The 15,791-nt window shown below is 36.7% G+C and overlaps 1 protein-coding gene across 1 annotated transcript in view; it reads left to right on the forward strand.

Moving 5' to 3' along the window:
* Positions 1 to 15,791, forward strand: part of EXOC2 (exocyst complex component 2) — an 80,446-nt gene that overhangs the window by 11,099 nt on the left and 53,556 nt on the right. Inside the window, exons 5-10 of the mRNA XM_033154468.1 lie at positions 3,177 to 3,290; positions 5,307 to 5,431; positions 8,414 to 8,494; positions 12,856 to 13,001; positions 13,106 to 13,187; positions 14,191 to 14,293. Of these exons, the coding sequence (XP_033010359.1) occupies positions 3,177 to 3,290; positions 5,307 to 5,431; positions 8,414 to 8,494; positions 12,856 to 13,001; positions 13,106 to 13,187; positions 14,191 to 14,293 (651 nt within the window). The remainder of the gene's footprint in view (positions 1 to 3,176; positions 3,291 to 5,306; positions 5,432 to 8,413; positions 8,495 to 12,855; positions 13,002 to 13,105; positions 13,188 to 14,190; positions 14,294 to 15,791) is intronic.

The raw sequence follows: 15,791 nt of genomic DNA on the forward strand, positions 1-15,791 counted from the left end.
TTTGAGTGGAGCCAACTGTCTCATATACTGTCATCTAGTCCATTTGACAAACTGAGCTATGATAATCAAACCACTTACCAGAATACAAATCTGTTTTTATTAATGGACGTTGCCCAATGGTCCTCATCCTATCACAGTCTCACTTGATTTCTTTTCGGCATGCTTTCATAAGCCTGTGTGTATTTTGTGATTAGCTTCCAGAAGCATAGAAATTGATACTAGGTGCTGTAGTCAACATCCTGAAATGTTATTTCATTTTTAAAAGGGACTTCTACTTACTTATTTATTCAAACATTTTTATGCCACCTTTCAGCCCTAACAGTGGCCTCCAATATGGTTTAAAAAAATAATTATAATTAAGGGTAACAGGATTAAAGCTAAAAAAAAATCAAAACTAAAACGAACACAGTTGAAAGTTTCAATATCAGTTTAAGAAAACAAAAAACAACATTCAGAGCCAAGAGGAATCTTTGGGGGTTTTGTTACTGCCCACTTTGACAGTCTCTGTTTTAGCAGTTTTTTAAAAATTAAAAAAAATCCCATTTCCTTTCTTAGCATTTAAGACTGTCTACCTCTTGTTAATGTTTTAGCTCCCTTTTTAATTGTTGAATTGCTGTTTTTATATTGTCATTGGATTTTTGTGATTTTGCATTTTTATATTTTAAATATGTACTGAAATATTTATTGTTTGAATAGTGTATGCTATCAGGGGACTAACAAATACATTTAGTAAGCAAGTAAATAATGTTTGCAAAATACAAACAGTCTTGCCTTTATACGTAGCAAGATGGAGCTCTGCTGTCAATTTTTTGCAACATAACTGTAACATTATAGCCTTTGGACCCATAGCAAGACAGGAGGACAGGGAATGGAGGAAGGAAGGCATCCCTATTGCTGACAATTGCTGAGTGATTTAGATATATCTGTTCTTCAGTTCATTTAAGCCAGTAAAATCTTGTGAACAGTAAAGAATAGTACTCACGTGGTTTCTGGTGATCTAAGCTCCACTATTCAGCTTTCAAGATGGTATCCATAGCTAAATGCATTAGATCTGGGTTTCCCAACCCTCCAACAGTTGAGGCACACATATGGAGGGGTAAGCAATACCTGTCCTCAAAACAATGTATTTCTATATGAGTAGGTAATTTGGCATAGGGAGCAATAAAGGTTAGGGAAGGACCTAGCTCAGTGCATGCAGACGGTCCAAGGGTCAATTCTCTGCATCTCCAGGTAGCGTTGGGAGGGACCCTTGTTTGAAATCAGTATAAGGTAAGTTGCTATGCTCCTGTGTTATTGTGTCCCATAGTATCAGTGCAGTAAAGATGTCACTGCCTCCACCCTTAGTTCATTATTGTCCCTTCCCAATTTAAAAGGTTATTGATGGTGTGGATCCGATCTGCATGTGTTGCTTATAACCACATTGACCCATAATAAAAGATGTATTGGAGTAGAGCAGGAAAAAGTGGTTCCAGATCTCCATCAAGTCTATAGGCTAGCGTTTGAAATTTGCCAGGTGCCAGGCACATTTCACACCTGGCTATTGGATAGAATTCTATCTGTTATATTTTTATCTGCACAAACAGAATGAATTTCAGGAACCAAAAAGCCATATTGGAAAATACGACTTTCGGGCCATCAGGCCTCCAAATGGCAACTAGGCATTCCGTTTTGGCGACTGTAACCCTGGTTTAAGGGGCCATTTGGAGCCTAGCTTATGTATCTGAGTTTCTAACATTGCTATATAAGCTCTAAACAGAACCACCTGCAAATGGTTCTAATTTTCATTGAAGCATGTAGTTCCAAGAAAATAAATGGGGCATCCAGTCCAACACCCTTCCCTAAGACAGAATATCCTCTTCATTTTTCCATTTCTGACCTGATGTTATAACACAGAGCGTTAAACGCATACCGAGTTGTTTTGTTTTCTGTTTCTATTCCCATTTTATGAACAGGAAGAAGATAAATATAAGGGAATAAGGGGCAACCCAGTCAGATGGGTGGAATATAAATAATAAATTTTATTATTATTATTATTATTATTACTACTACTACTGTATTATTATTATTCTGTAAGAAAGCCAATTTATTTACTACTGTAAAAGCTTGGGATCCATTTCCATGTGGTCCACCCTGCAATGCTAATGTCTGTATGCAAAATTCACGGGCTTAGGTTTAGCAGACATGGTTGCTTCTCATGCCTCAGTGGTAACATACGAATCAGGTGTAAGAACAGGATGCAGGGGGAGGTGCAGTGTTCACTCAAAGCAGGTTCTGTTTTATTCTAAATGTGTCATGCACCATAGACTGTTCGCTTTTATGGTAGAGTTCACTGGAGTAGTTGAGAAACAAGAGGTTTCGTTTCTGCTTGTTTGTGGTCTCTCTGTGAATTTCTTAAGCAGGTGATCCATGGCTAACTAGTAGAAGTAGAAGTACAGGGGTGATTAATGCAGGAAAACAAATTAGTCACAGGTTTCATCCATCATGGAACATAATGTAGTTGTTAAGTTTCACACGAATCAAGGAGCCGTGTAATATTATAGAGCTTGCTTAAACGACATTCAGATTGGATTACTGCAGTCCGTTGTGTGTAGGGCTCTTATTTCTTTCTTTCTTTCGTTCTTTCTTTCTTTCTTTCGGCAGGGGGTGAAGGAGAGACAGTTGAAAACTCCAATTGCTTCAGAATACTTCTGCTAGATTGTTAACTGGGGCTGGTTGAATGGAACCTTGCCAGTTACAACCACATTAGCTGCCAGTCCCATTTCACAGCACAGTTCAAAGTGCTGGTTTTAACCCTTCCATCTGTACCCAATAGACTGCCTTCTCCTGCACAAGCCTACCTAAATGTTAAGTTTGTCTTCTGAAGTGCTTCTCTGGGTCCCCCTACCATTAGTTATACTATGGGAGAATACCATTCTGGATGTGGTGCCTCCCCTCTGCCATGCCAATGACTTACATGCTCAGAGCTTTTAAAAATCCCCAGCCACATGAAACAGACCTGCAGTCATTTGCATGAAAAGCGCCATGAAATCCATCGATGCCCGTGACACATGTAACTTTTTTGTGGGATTGTAATGCTAATACCTTCATTTGAAGGACAATCCATTGTGTTTTTATCTGTAAGAGAGCATTCTTTTTCCTGACCTTGTTTCCGTAAATATTTTTTATTTACTTTTCAGAGGAAAGTTTCCACAAAAGGAGCTGGAAACTCTGTTTCCTGGGATGAGTGCTGACTTCACCAGTGAAAACTTTTCTGCGGCCTGGTATTTGATAGAGAACCATTCAACAACAAGGTTAGTAAATATGAAATTTGTGTGGATGCTTTAATGCTATCCAGGAAGTATCAGTAATACTGGGTGTGAATTGGCGGTTGATGGTTGCAGATCAGTAGCTCATAAAGATTTGTGTCTGTAGCATCTTTTACTGACTATGTGAGGCAACCTTGAGGTTGGTTCAGGGGCTGCAGCTGGTACAGAATGTGGCAAGCTAGATTGCTTGTGCTGGCAAATTATCGCCAGCATATAATGCCCTACTTGTGGGACTTCAGGATAAGGTTACTTGAGAGATCTCCTTAACCCTTAAATACCTAGTATTCACTGCAGAGCATGGGAGAGCTTCTCCTGCAAGTTTCAAAGATATCAAAGCCTATTCCACAGTAACTTGGAGCAAGGCTTTTAGTATGGCTGCCTCTGTTTTGTGGAACAGTATTCCTGTCAAGATATGACAGGTGCCCACTCTCTCTGCACTTTCCGGAAACAGTTGAAGACATTTTTGTTCTGACAAGCTTTCCCAGCTGAATGAACAGATCTCTACCATGGGTCTTTCCTTCCCTCTCCTTTTTCAACTCATCTGCTGTTATTTTCTAATATGTCTTTAATTGTTTTTAGCTGTTTTTATTATGTTGTGCACATCACCTCGAGACATACATGTGGAAGGCGAATAAATAATGAATAATAGTAATTGCAAAGGTTGTGGATTGCATCTTAACTCTCAGATTAGCTGTAAATGTATTAATGTTAGCCATAAATTAATAACTCTGGGAACAATTTTCCTATTCATAAGATTTACTGCCATATTAATTGAATGTAAGAGATGAATGAAAAATGCAAGAAAACGTTCACCAGCTTGAATGGCTTTAAAAGAGAATTAGACAAATTCATGGAGGATAAAACTATCATTTCGTACTAGTCATGATGGCTATCTGTTGCTATTATCACAGTAGGTGAACACCACTTCTTGGGACTCATAGGTGGAAGAGGGCTGCTACTGGGCTTCCCATAGACATCTGGCTGGCTTCTGCGAAAACAGAATGATGAACTTCCTGGGTTTTTGTCTGATCCAGCAGAGCTCCTCTTATTTTTATTATGGACATAGCTGAGAAAGTTTGCCTGAAAAACCCAATAATTTGATTTTACCATGTTTTTTAAAAAGTAAACCACGCCAGTACTTTGCCTCTGATATGTATGAAAAATTGTGCTTCTCATTTCACCATTTTAGTGTGTAAAATGCATTATTTCATACCTCCATATATTTGAAATACCAAACTCTTTCATTTCTTGGAATGTAGCCCTCTAGACGGTAGCCATAATTCATAGCTGGAGTTCATTGTTAACGTATTTACTTATTTAAATTGAATATTCCTCCTCTTGGCATGTTTGCTGAACCAAGTACATTTGTCATTATGACAAGAATAAACAAAAGTACAAGGATAGAAAACCGAAATTTTAAAAGGCAAAGATCCAATTATTGTTTTAGACTAGTAACAGCAACTAGGAGATGAAAGATTTGTATGAATGACATTTTGGTTTGCTATATCATGCAGCTGTAGACAATTTTGTTAATTTGTCTATTTCTATTCTTTTTTCCTTTTCTTTCTCTTCCCGCCCCCCACCTCCCAAAATCTAGTGGTTTGTTTGTTTTTTTTAAAGAAAATGTAAAGGACCAATACAATACTTTGTGTTTCAGATAACAATATTGTTTCTAATAGATATTGAGACCTAGCTGGTCTCACCTTTTCTGTAAATCTTCCTACTTTTTTTGTTCTGTTCATGGCTTTTTCATGGCTGATACTCATATTCTAACCTGGTAATTTACAACTTCCATCAAGTATTAGCAAGCACAACACTGCAACATGCCTAGTTAGCGCCTGCCACTGGAGAAATTAGGAAATTGTCTCTGTGTTAATAAGGGCATTCTAGTGTCTCTCTTAGTGTGTAGCTAGGGTTTTCAATATCTTCATAATTTTAGTGTCTCATTTTGTGTTTATTATAAGAATGCCATCAATTCGTTTTCTTGCCTCTTGGTTTCAGTTTTGATCAACTTAAAATGGCAGTAATGAATTTGAAGAAACAAGCCAACAAGAAAAACGAGGGAAGTCTACAGTATGTCAAAGGAGGTCTCAGTACTTTCTTTGAAGCACAAGATGCCTTATCAGGTAAGTGTCAGATGCAGTATACAGAAAACTATACTGTATTAATTGCCTTTATTTTTGCCCTGATTTCTAGAAGAATATGTGGATGGAATGGATCGGACAAATATGAACATTATAGGTGACTAAGGTCACTAGTGGAGGTAGGAAGTTCTGAAAAGCTGTAAATCAGTAGACAAAGATACCTGTTAGGTATTTCCAAAAGATTTTATAACTTGCCTCTCCAAAAACAGCTAATTCTTACTTTTGAATAGCATTAACTCACGTGAATAGATGCTTACATTATTTTACTCTAGTGACTGAGTTAACAGGCTTCTCTGTATTACTGAGGTAATGTATTGGCATAAAATACATTTGTTTTCTGGAAATTAAATACATAGATGTTCTCTTTCCCCACAGTTTGTAGCAGGCCCCTGAATTCAGAGGTTTGCGTAAACTGGATCCTTATGTAAAGTGATGCTTACGTCTCATCTTAAAACAATCTGTAGTTCATAGAAGGAAAAGCTCTCTTTAGTTCTATCAGCACAGAGGAATCTGAGGGAAGCTGCTATCTGGGATCAGAAAAGAAGTCCTTTACATGAACATTTGTCATTACCCATTTGTTGAGAGTGTTTTGTTTTTTCCCCTCGTGGGAAGAATTACATTTCAGAAATGTGAGATTCTGGTCATGGAACATTTACAATGTGTTCTACACTTTTATAGGCTTTCTTAACTGCCTTTATTGTTTAGTTTGTGTGGATGTAGAACCGGAGAGTTAAGTGTGCTGCAGTACCTCATAGAAGGTGCTTTTCAGTATTTAAAAGCTGATACTGTTGATAGTGCAAAGCAGAAATGCCCTATGCTCTTAAGTCTACACATATAAAATCAATATTGTGGCACTAATATAATAATAAATGTTTTCTTAGTTTATCTATTGTATTGTTTTGATCAGGCGCATCTCCTGGAAAAACAAACTCTTGTTCGTAATTAGTGTTGTAAAATGGATATTGGCTTAAGCATGACAGTCCTCTGCTTTTTTATCCAATTGCAAATCTGTGTGAAAGCCACATAACCTGGGTCTTCTTCCCATTTGGCAGCATACAAAAAGAAATATATTTCTAGTGTTTGCTGGTATAAGCAGGGAATAAAAATTGGGAAAGTAGGGATATGGGGTGATGCCATGTAACTGATGCTTCATAATCTAAAGAGCTGTAGCATTACCAGTTGCCTTCATTGCTGTTGAACAGGCATGGTGGTCCAAATCCAGCCCTTGAATGTATTTTATCTGGTTCTTGGTGGTCATATCAGATTTTAATCATGTGGGGCAGAACATTCTTTAGCACTTTATTTTTCCATGGCAAGATCTTCTTATTTTGTAAGTTTGTTAGTGAATCGATGCCATTTGCAGATATGAAACTAGTCAAGCTTGGCAGGTTCAAAGAGTTTAGCTTTGTTTACCAAATGCAAGTAATGTAAACATACTAAATTACATCACTCTCTAGGGCATCAGAACATTTTCCTATGCAAACTGAAAATTTTCTGCTAATTACCTATACAGATAATCTTAATTTGCATAGAAAAATTAATACATCTCTCTTGTCAGATCTTGTCTATAATCCCCTGCGTACTTTAATTGTAAAGTGGTTGCATTTAGATGATGCCAGCATTGGAGTGTGATCATTTGTGAGATGCAGGTAGAAATGGCATCTATGTAACTGAGTGAACTTATGTGGGTATACAAACATGCAAAGCACTACTGAACTTCCTTCTAGTGAACATTTTGTTGTTTGGCAAAACTGTGTAAGATCAGCCCTTCTTTCCCTTTCCCTTTTCACATCTAAAACAATAGTTTTGTAGACATTACACATTCCAAATTGGTACGGATAATGGCTTTTAATTCAGCGTTATTTAGTTAGGCATGTGATGTGTGACACAGCACAAGAGGTCTTAACATCTACTTTGGCATATTTTTGGCTTGCCCTATAGGTTTTTCATTTCTTATTTTCACATGAAAGTCAGTTTCAAAGCATAGGTCTGCAGAACAAGCTTCCCACCCTTGGTGTAAATTGATAAATGAAGGACTTTGGTGGGAATGAATTCAGCAAATATTCTCCCACCGCTGTTCTCAAGCAAGAGGTCCCATTGCCTAAACTGGAAATATTCAAATGTTATGTTTTCAGTCCAACCGTTATTCAGAAATCCTTTGTGTGTGTTCTTCATAAACTACCTGTTGTAATAGGGATTCCTAGTCACAATAGCCCCTGAAATATGCTACAGAACAAGCAATAGCAGAGAAAAATAGGACAAGAATAAAGTTAGTGGACATCAGGAGTGAAGGAAGCAAAGGGTAACAAAAAAAAGTATTTTAATTTGGAAGCTACCATGGGAATCTTCTGGTAAGATACCCTAAATAAATACATGAAGAACTCAGGCATGGAAAAGCTCTAGAGTTAAGGAAAGTCATGGCAGTGTGCCCAGGTAATGTTAGTGAAGACCAGTGGTTGGAGGAAGGCGTGAAAAGTTGGTGAGATAATGATTATATTTAGTTTATCATATTCCACAGTGCCGCATTGACCTTTCCAAATTAGAGCACAGTAGGACCTACAAAGTAGTATAAAATAAATTTGCTTCTTCAGAGTCAGATAAAGCAAGAAATTACAGTCAATGAAGCAAAATAAAGTATATGAGGCAGAACTATTTTATACTACATACAATAAAGCCCAATATATAATACAGAATTTTAATGTTAATTTAGAGGACTAAATAAGGAAACCTGGCCCCCCACAGGTTGATGACTTCAGCCGTACTGCCAGAGATCATACCGTAAGCTTACAGAATAGGAGAGTTTAGAAGTCTAAAGTATCTGGCTCTTATCAACAGTGCCCGCTTCACTAGATCCCTAATTCTTTTGTAACAAACACGTACCGTTCAGATCTAACAAGCGTACTGCTCAGACATGCTGTCTCACCCATTAAAATGGTTGGCATTTAACAAGATGTTTTATTTCAGCAATTCATCAAAAACTGGAAGCGGATGGAACTGAAAAAGTGGAAGGATCCATGACGCAAAAACTAGAGAATGTTCTGAACAGTGAGTTTTGAACACCCAGTAATAGCTATTTGTAGACTTTGTGTTTTATAACAAGTTGAGGCATATTTCTTGGACTTTGAAATTTTGGGGGAAACACATTCCCCCCCCCCCCAGATTCTTATTCCCAAATCATGAGAATATATGGAGCCTAAGAATTTAACAATTGGCAGCATTGCATAGGATTTAATTACAAAGGGCAAATAATCTAGATATGAGGCAGGTTTGTGGAGCATAGTTTAATAGCTTTTATTATATCATTTAACATTTCATATTCTTCAGAAGGAGTTTTGAATATCAATCAAGACATGGAATAATTTTGCAAGTACATGGTCTTGTTTCTCTACATTGGATGCCATTTGTCAAAATACTGAATAAATGGTAGCCATTTGGGGAGCAATCCTATAGCAACATCCTCCAGCATGAGCAGTTTAGGATCTCTGGTTGAGCATTGAGGTTTCCAGCAAAGCCAGCCTACTCTGGCTGGACTCCCTCTTCCTCGGCTCAGCTGGACATACACTGGCATTTCTCCTCCATCCGGACCCATCTCGGACCCAGCCAGTTGAGCCAAGCTTGCCAAACCTTAAGCTGGTGCACACCCTGGGAAAGGGCTTCTCTGAGTGTGGGGCAAGACAGGGAAATGGTCACCTCGGTCACATGACCTGGAAACTTAGCAGCAAAAAGCCAGTAACTCAAACACTATTTTAAAGGCTTGTTTCTCCTCTGCCATGCTTATTCCAGCTCAGCCAGCAGTAGCCTCACAGCCGAGCGGGGTTGGATCTGGTGTAGTTTTACATCAGCTTAACTTACACTGGCTTGCTTTGTGTATAGGATGGCTCCCTGAGTCTTTGATATGTGCTGAAGACACTAACATTTCCATTTCTGCTATATCTGAGAAATTCCTTAGCCTCTTTAGGTTTCCAGGAATGCTCTGTGCCTCAGTCTGGTGATATCACTTTATTTAAAAGAATTTCTGTTGAACTATATGTGTGTGTGTGTGTGTGTGTGTGTGTGGACAACCTCTGTCCTAAATAAAAAAAGCCTTCAAATTACAGAATGAGCAAATAATTATATTATGCTCGATCAGACATTTTCCCTAGCTTTCTGCTCAGCCAGAGCTTAGATTGCAAGATCCTGCTAAATGAGAGGGTTCACCAGTTCAGCCCTGGTATCCCTGCAGGCCCTTGTACCCCCAGAAAGTTGACTCCAGAAAGTCAAATGACCCTGTGGACTACCTGTTTTTGGGGGGGACTACAGTTGTGAAAACTTCCCACCTCTGCATGGCCAGAAGTGCTTTCTTTTTGCAGAGTGGGTTCTTCGGTTTGCTAGCACCAAGGGGGAGAGATATTCATGTTCTCCACTGCTTGATCTTTCTTAGCATACCAGTTTGAAGCTTTTATAGGGGTTTCATTTCAAACCCTGCTTGGTGAATACAAAGATTTTGCCTTCTCTGGATGAAGCCACGGCATTAGAGTAACCGATCCACTTCATAAGAGTATGTTATATCCAGGACTGACACACCCTACTCTTCCACTCGAACAATTTTAGCAGAAGATGTAACCTTTGCCTCGCTTGTTTTGAAACACATAACACAATTTAATAAATAATGGGATTGTAATAAACTACATTTTGAAGGAAGAAGACAAGTTAATGCTGAAATATTAGATGATATAAAAAAATTCATCCCAGCATTCTAAATCAAACTTAAATAGTGCTGTTAAATAGAGGTTCATGATTTGAAGACTGGTTTCTAAATATGTGATTAGGTGTTGTTTTACTCAATCTTAACCAGAGTTAAGTTGAAATAACTTGACTTCCAAACTAGGAAACATTTTTATTTGGCATTTTGTTCAAGAGACAGGGAGTCTTTCAGAAGAACCATTAAAATATGAAGAAAGTGTTTTTTGTGGTGGTGAATTGCAATAGATATTATACTGGATAAATTCCAGCATATGGCTAATCAGGGCATTTGGTTAAAAAGAAAAGAAAAGTATTTTGCAAAAGACTCTTATTTTGTTTCATTGTGATGTAAGTTATTTTACCTTCCTCAGTGGAAGCAATACTTCCCTTAAACTGTATCAGTAAGCACAGAACTGCATCCTGATCACTGACTCACTTTTTGAGGATATTGAATGAAATCAGAAAAGTGACATGAAGGCATTTTCTTCTCCCTTTTCATGTCAGGATGTTTTGTTTGCGTATGATTAAAGTCTCACCACTGCAGTTGGAAGTAGTAAGCTTTGAACAGCGGTATGCTATACAGAATCTCATATTTATAGTTTACTTGTCTGTTGGGACTCTCATTTCCCTACAGGCAAAGCTGGAGGGAAGCAAGTGTGAGCCAGAATTTCAGGCACAGCTTCTCGCATACCAGTTCTTTCAGTCTTAGGACATCAGGGAAAAGAACTTTTATTTAAAACCAAAGTGATTAAAAATGAAATTTTACCAACTTTTATAATATGACAAATGTAGCAGTTCTGAGGGTTTCAAGACAAGATCCAGTTAACCTCAGTTGTATAAAACAACCCTGTTTGAATAAGGTCAGTTAAAAAAAAAAGTTTGGCTGACAATATTTGTTTTGTATAAATAAGATGTTACATACTGTATACAGATCTCTTAAAAATACTAATTTCTTGCCAAATTCCTGGTCATCTTGGCCAGAATAGGTGCCATTTGCTGTAATAGGAAATGGTATAACATTAATTGTTGCAGACTATTAAAGAAAAACAAATTTGAATAAAAATAGCTTTTCACTGTTTCTACCAACTGGAAGAAGGCTGTTTTTGAATATGCTAACTGTATTGGAGTTCCTTGACTATGCTGATCTATGTTTCAGAACTGGAAATTTAAAATCACTAAAATGTCAGTAAATTCTTCAGAGCTGACTATAAATGTTTTTGAATCTGTTTCAGACTTTAAATGAATAATGCCATGTGGTTTTTAATCTAAATGCATTCTGAGGCACTTGTTTATCAGAAGACCACATTTGATTTGGCTCAATATCACCCTATTTCATTATTGGAATATTACTTTCTTCCAGATACTCATTTTCCAGAACCATTTTTTTAAAAAAACAAAAAATGTAAAATATAATCCAGTAACCCATTTCTAAAGAATAGGATTTAGCAAAAATACCTCACTAGGTTTGAGACATCAGGTAATTGTGGTGTGTTGTTTTTCACCCCTAACAACCATGAAATGTAGTAGGACCAATTCTCCTAGCAAAACAAAGTTTCTTGCATCGAGGGTTTGAAACTTCATCAGTGTTTAAACATTATTTAGATATAACAATTATTTTACAAAGACTACTTCTAACATGAGCAGCCCACCCACAGTGTTGACGAGAGAAAATGGCATGCGAGCCACCCAGTGAGTCTGATGTAATTTTTTCATCTTTGCTTAAATTATAGTCACTAGACCAGATAATGTAGAAACTTTTTTTTTTTACAGGCAGCCATCAAAAGAGCTAAAAACATTCACCTTTTTATGGTAAATTAAAAATAAGTCACAGGTTTGAAGGAAGGGGAGAAAGTAAAATGTCTTAATATATCTTATTGTGAGTGAAAGAGTGAGGGGCATATTTTTGTCAAACTGCAGCATGCTTCAGTATTGGATATACTATGTTAGGCCATGAGGATTAAAGACAATTAACGGCTTGATCTCTCATAATTTAAACATTTAACACAGAAATTCTCATCCACTCAGGTCCTTAGGTTCCTGGTTCTGGATCTACTGAAACCAGTCTGTGTTGCTCAAAACTCTGGATCCAAAGAAAAGTCAGAGCTTGTAATTTGATAAATTTCTTAAATGGAATCATTTAATGGAAAATAATAAGGGTACCCTGCTAGTCACATTTTCCTAAAAAGTCCAATTATCTGTTTATTATTTCTCTTCCCACCAAAGAACAAAATCTGTATTTTGTTGCTCATAACAATGCCATTAAAAAATCGTGTTTGTTTCATCGTATCCTTCTGTAATGAAATGTATTATGTAATGATCAAATTGCCTACAAGGCTTAGGTAGAACTGTAAAATTCAGCTCTGTAGCCAAAGCAAACTCTAAATTCACCACAATGAAGTCAAAGAATTTGGTCTAAGAACTAAGGTTGCCTTAATTGTACTGTGGTTTCTGCCACATTAAAAGTCTTAAGTAATCAACACTTATAAAACATTGATTCAGTGTCTTATTATTATTTTTTTTAAAATCTCTTACAGATTTAATATGAATGTTTGTGTGTGTTAATGTAGCTATAATTAATCACTATAATTAGCTTGACAGATATATAGTTAAAACTCATTACAAGCTACTCTACTTTCCATTGTAAACAACTTATTTACATGTGTGTTCCTTTTTTTAAAAAAAAGGAGCAAGTAACACTGCAGATACCTTGTTCCAGGAAGTTTTGGGTCGCAAAGACAAGGCGGATTCAACAAGAAATGCACTCAATGTCCTCCAACGCTTCAAATTTCTTTTTAATCTTCCATTGAATATTGAAAGAAACATTCAAAAGGTACTTGTTATTTTAAGATACAGTACAGATATGATTTTTACCCCAGTGAACACAATATATTTCTGATGGCAAATCTTTTTTCTTTCCTTTTTGTATTTTTCAAGGGTGATTATGATGTAGTCATTAATGACTATGAAAAAGCGAAGTCATTGTTTGGGAAGACTGAGGTTCAAGTGTTCAAAAAATGTGAGTTTTAGACTTTTTAAAAGTCGATTAGGAAAGAGTAACAGCACAAGCTAAGAAGCCCTCTGTGGCATTTAATTTCTGTTTATGCGAGGCATTTTGCAATGTGTGGAATAATTACTTGAAACAACAGTGCAGATTCTACCTGAGAAGTACAAGAGAATGTACATTATTTTGTACTGCATATAGCAGGAGTTTGTCAGTCCTTTTGGCATAATGTAACATGAAACAGGTTGAGATTTGGGGTGTCTTCTTTTGCATCTTCTAAAAAGCTATGGAGTTGTAGCCTGCAGTTTTTAAAAATAATTTTCTTGCAAATCTTTCCAGGCTAAAATTAAGATGCCATATAAGTTGTTTGTGTATTTGCCTGAGTGCAGAAAAAGATTCTGAATCCTAGTACGAGTTCTTTCCCAATTCTCTAAAAATACTTTGTTGCATATTATATGTAGTTTTGATGTTCTGCAAGGTACATATTTCTAGATCTGTGAGTAAACTATCATTTCAGAGTGAAGTGAAATTAGATGAAATTAGTAATAAAACAAATCAAGGATTTGACAGAAGTAACAGAAATTTCAGCTTCTCTTTCTACTGGTAGTTAGACATGAAAAGCAGAGAACTAACAAATGTAATGAATGAGGAAGAAAATTTTATGAAGGAGATAGTAGTACAGATAACACAAATTATGTACATCTAACTTTCCTGCATTCATCTGTATATGCTTGGCAATTTAAAAAAAAAAATGTTTGGGGGAAAACTTTGGCAATCCCATCCACTATTGAACCCAATGTGTTTTGATTATACACTGTTTTGGCTTTATGCGCTATCACCAGAATATACCCCTAGGGTAAGTTGAGAGTCACCTGTGTATTATCTTGCCATTTTTGACTACTTAAAGTTTTGCTTTAAAAGTTTGAACTAATAAAGGTTTTGTTTAAAAAGTTTAGCATTGCATATACATAACATTTTATGCTAAGGAAAACCAAATTTATCCTCTTTACAACCATAGATTATGCTGAAGTTGAAACACGAGTTGATGCATTAAGGAAACTGCTTTTGGATAAATTGCTTGAGACTCCATCAACATTACATGATCAGAAGCGCTATATAAGGTGACCTTTTCACATTTTTGTCTTTTATGTATGTTCTTTGTATAGATGGGAATATTTCTTGGATGATACCTTTTTCTTAACGTAGTAATGTGTTACCGTAAAATAATGGCAAAATCTCTAAGATGTTTTTCTGCTCCAGTGTTTTGTGTGAAACATTAACATCAGATTACATTTAATAGTTTAGATAAATTTGAAAAAGTCTCCTTCCTGATTTGTTTTTTCAAAGTGTTTCTGACATTGTGTTTAACTGGAAACACAACAAATATTCCACACTTAGATCCTCTGTTGTTTCATTATAGAATGCATTATTCTAATACTAGGCATACTGGTTTCATGATTGATTTTGTGCAATGTAAGAGGTGTAAAGTAGCTTTCATCTGAAAGTGCGTATTAACAATACCTTTGAAAAGGACAATACTGAAATTAGGAGAAGTTATGGTAATTATAGAAACACTTTGCAACCTTTGTATTGCTTTGTCCTGTAATACTCGTTTAATTTCACCCTTTCTTTTGGAAGACACATATAGAGCTTTGAAAACACTTACTTATGCAGGTAATTAATATTTTTCCTGCAATTCAGAGTGTCTGGAAATTTGTACAGTATAGAAGGCATCTTAAAGGAGCTAAATATCAATCTGGGGGCAAGAAGTTTTGGTTTCTGTTGTTGTCCAGTTTATTCAGTTGGCTATATTTAACTTGGATAATTAAATATGAATTTAATGGTTTTAGAGATTGATATTACAGCAGATTATTTTAGTTTATGCCATTTTCTTTTAAAGATGAGACAAAATAGTGATGATGTTTTGTACCCACATTGACCGCTGGATGCTTCTGCACAAGTGATGGAGTTGAATGGGGAAAACAGGGATTTGCTGTTTCATCTGTTGGCCTTAATCCATCTTGTTTCCTGCTTAGAAGCAGTGTGCTATATGCATCCCTGCAGCAACAGAGGACCCATTTTCACCATGATTTCTTTTTCATATTTTGCACCCAAAACTCTGAGACCCAGAACACTTAATAATCAATTTGGCAAGAGCTTGAAATTGCTCGGTTGGGCTTGTATTCAGGGCATTTTAAATTTGGCACCAAATTTAAGCCCCACTAGGATTGGTTCAAAAAGTGAGGTTTTCAGGCAGTGTCAGTCGACTAATGGGCAGTGCCTGCAAGCCCCACTGGGATTTGCTGCAACTGAAAATCCCTGAGTGCCTCTGATCGCTGCTGAAGCAGGGGAATTCCCCAGTGCTGCCAACCTCAGCAGGGTTTTCAGGCACTGATGATCAGCAGTGTGTGTCAGGACACATTTCTAGACAAAATTGCAGAGGTTTAATTATTAGGCAAAGCTAAAGTTAATTTTGGGTGTCCCAAAGCCTAAATATCCACAAATTTATTAATAAGGCTCATGTTGCAGTGGTTGGAAATATTGCATACTTTATATATGACTGACTGGAAAGAACCTTGAAGAACTGAAATGCTGTTTTAGTAACATATAGGGTTTGGG

This window comes from Lacerta agilis, chromosome 7 (assembly GCF_009819535.1).
Source record: "Lacerta agilis isolate rLacAgi1 chromosome 7, rLacAgi1.pri, whole genome shotgun sequence".
Lineage (NCBI taxonomy): Eukaryota > Metazoa > Chordata > Lepidosauria > Squamata > Lacertidae > Lacerta > Lacerta agilis.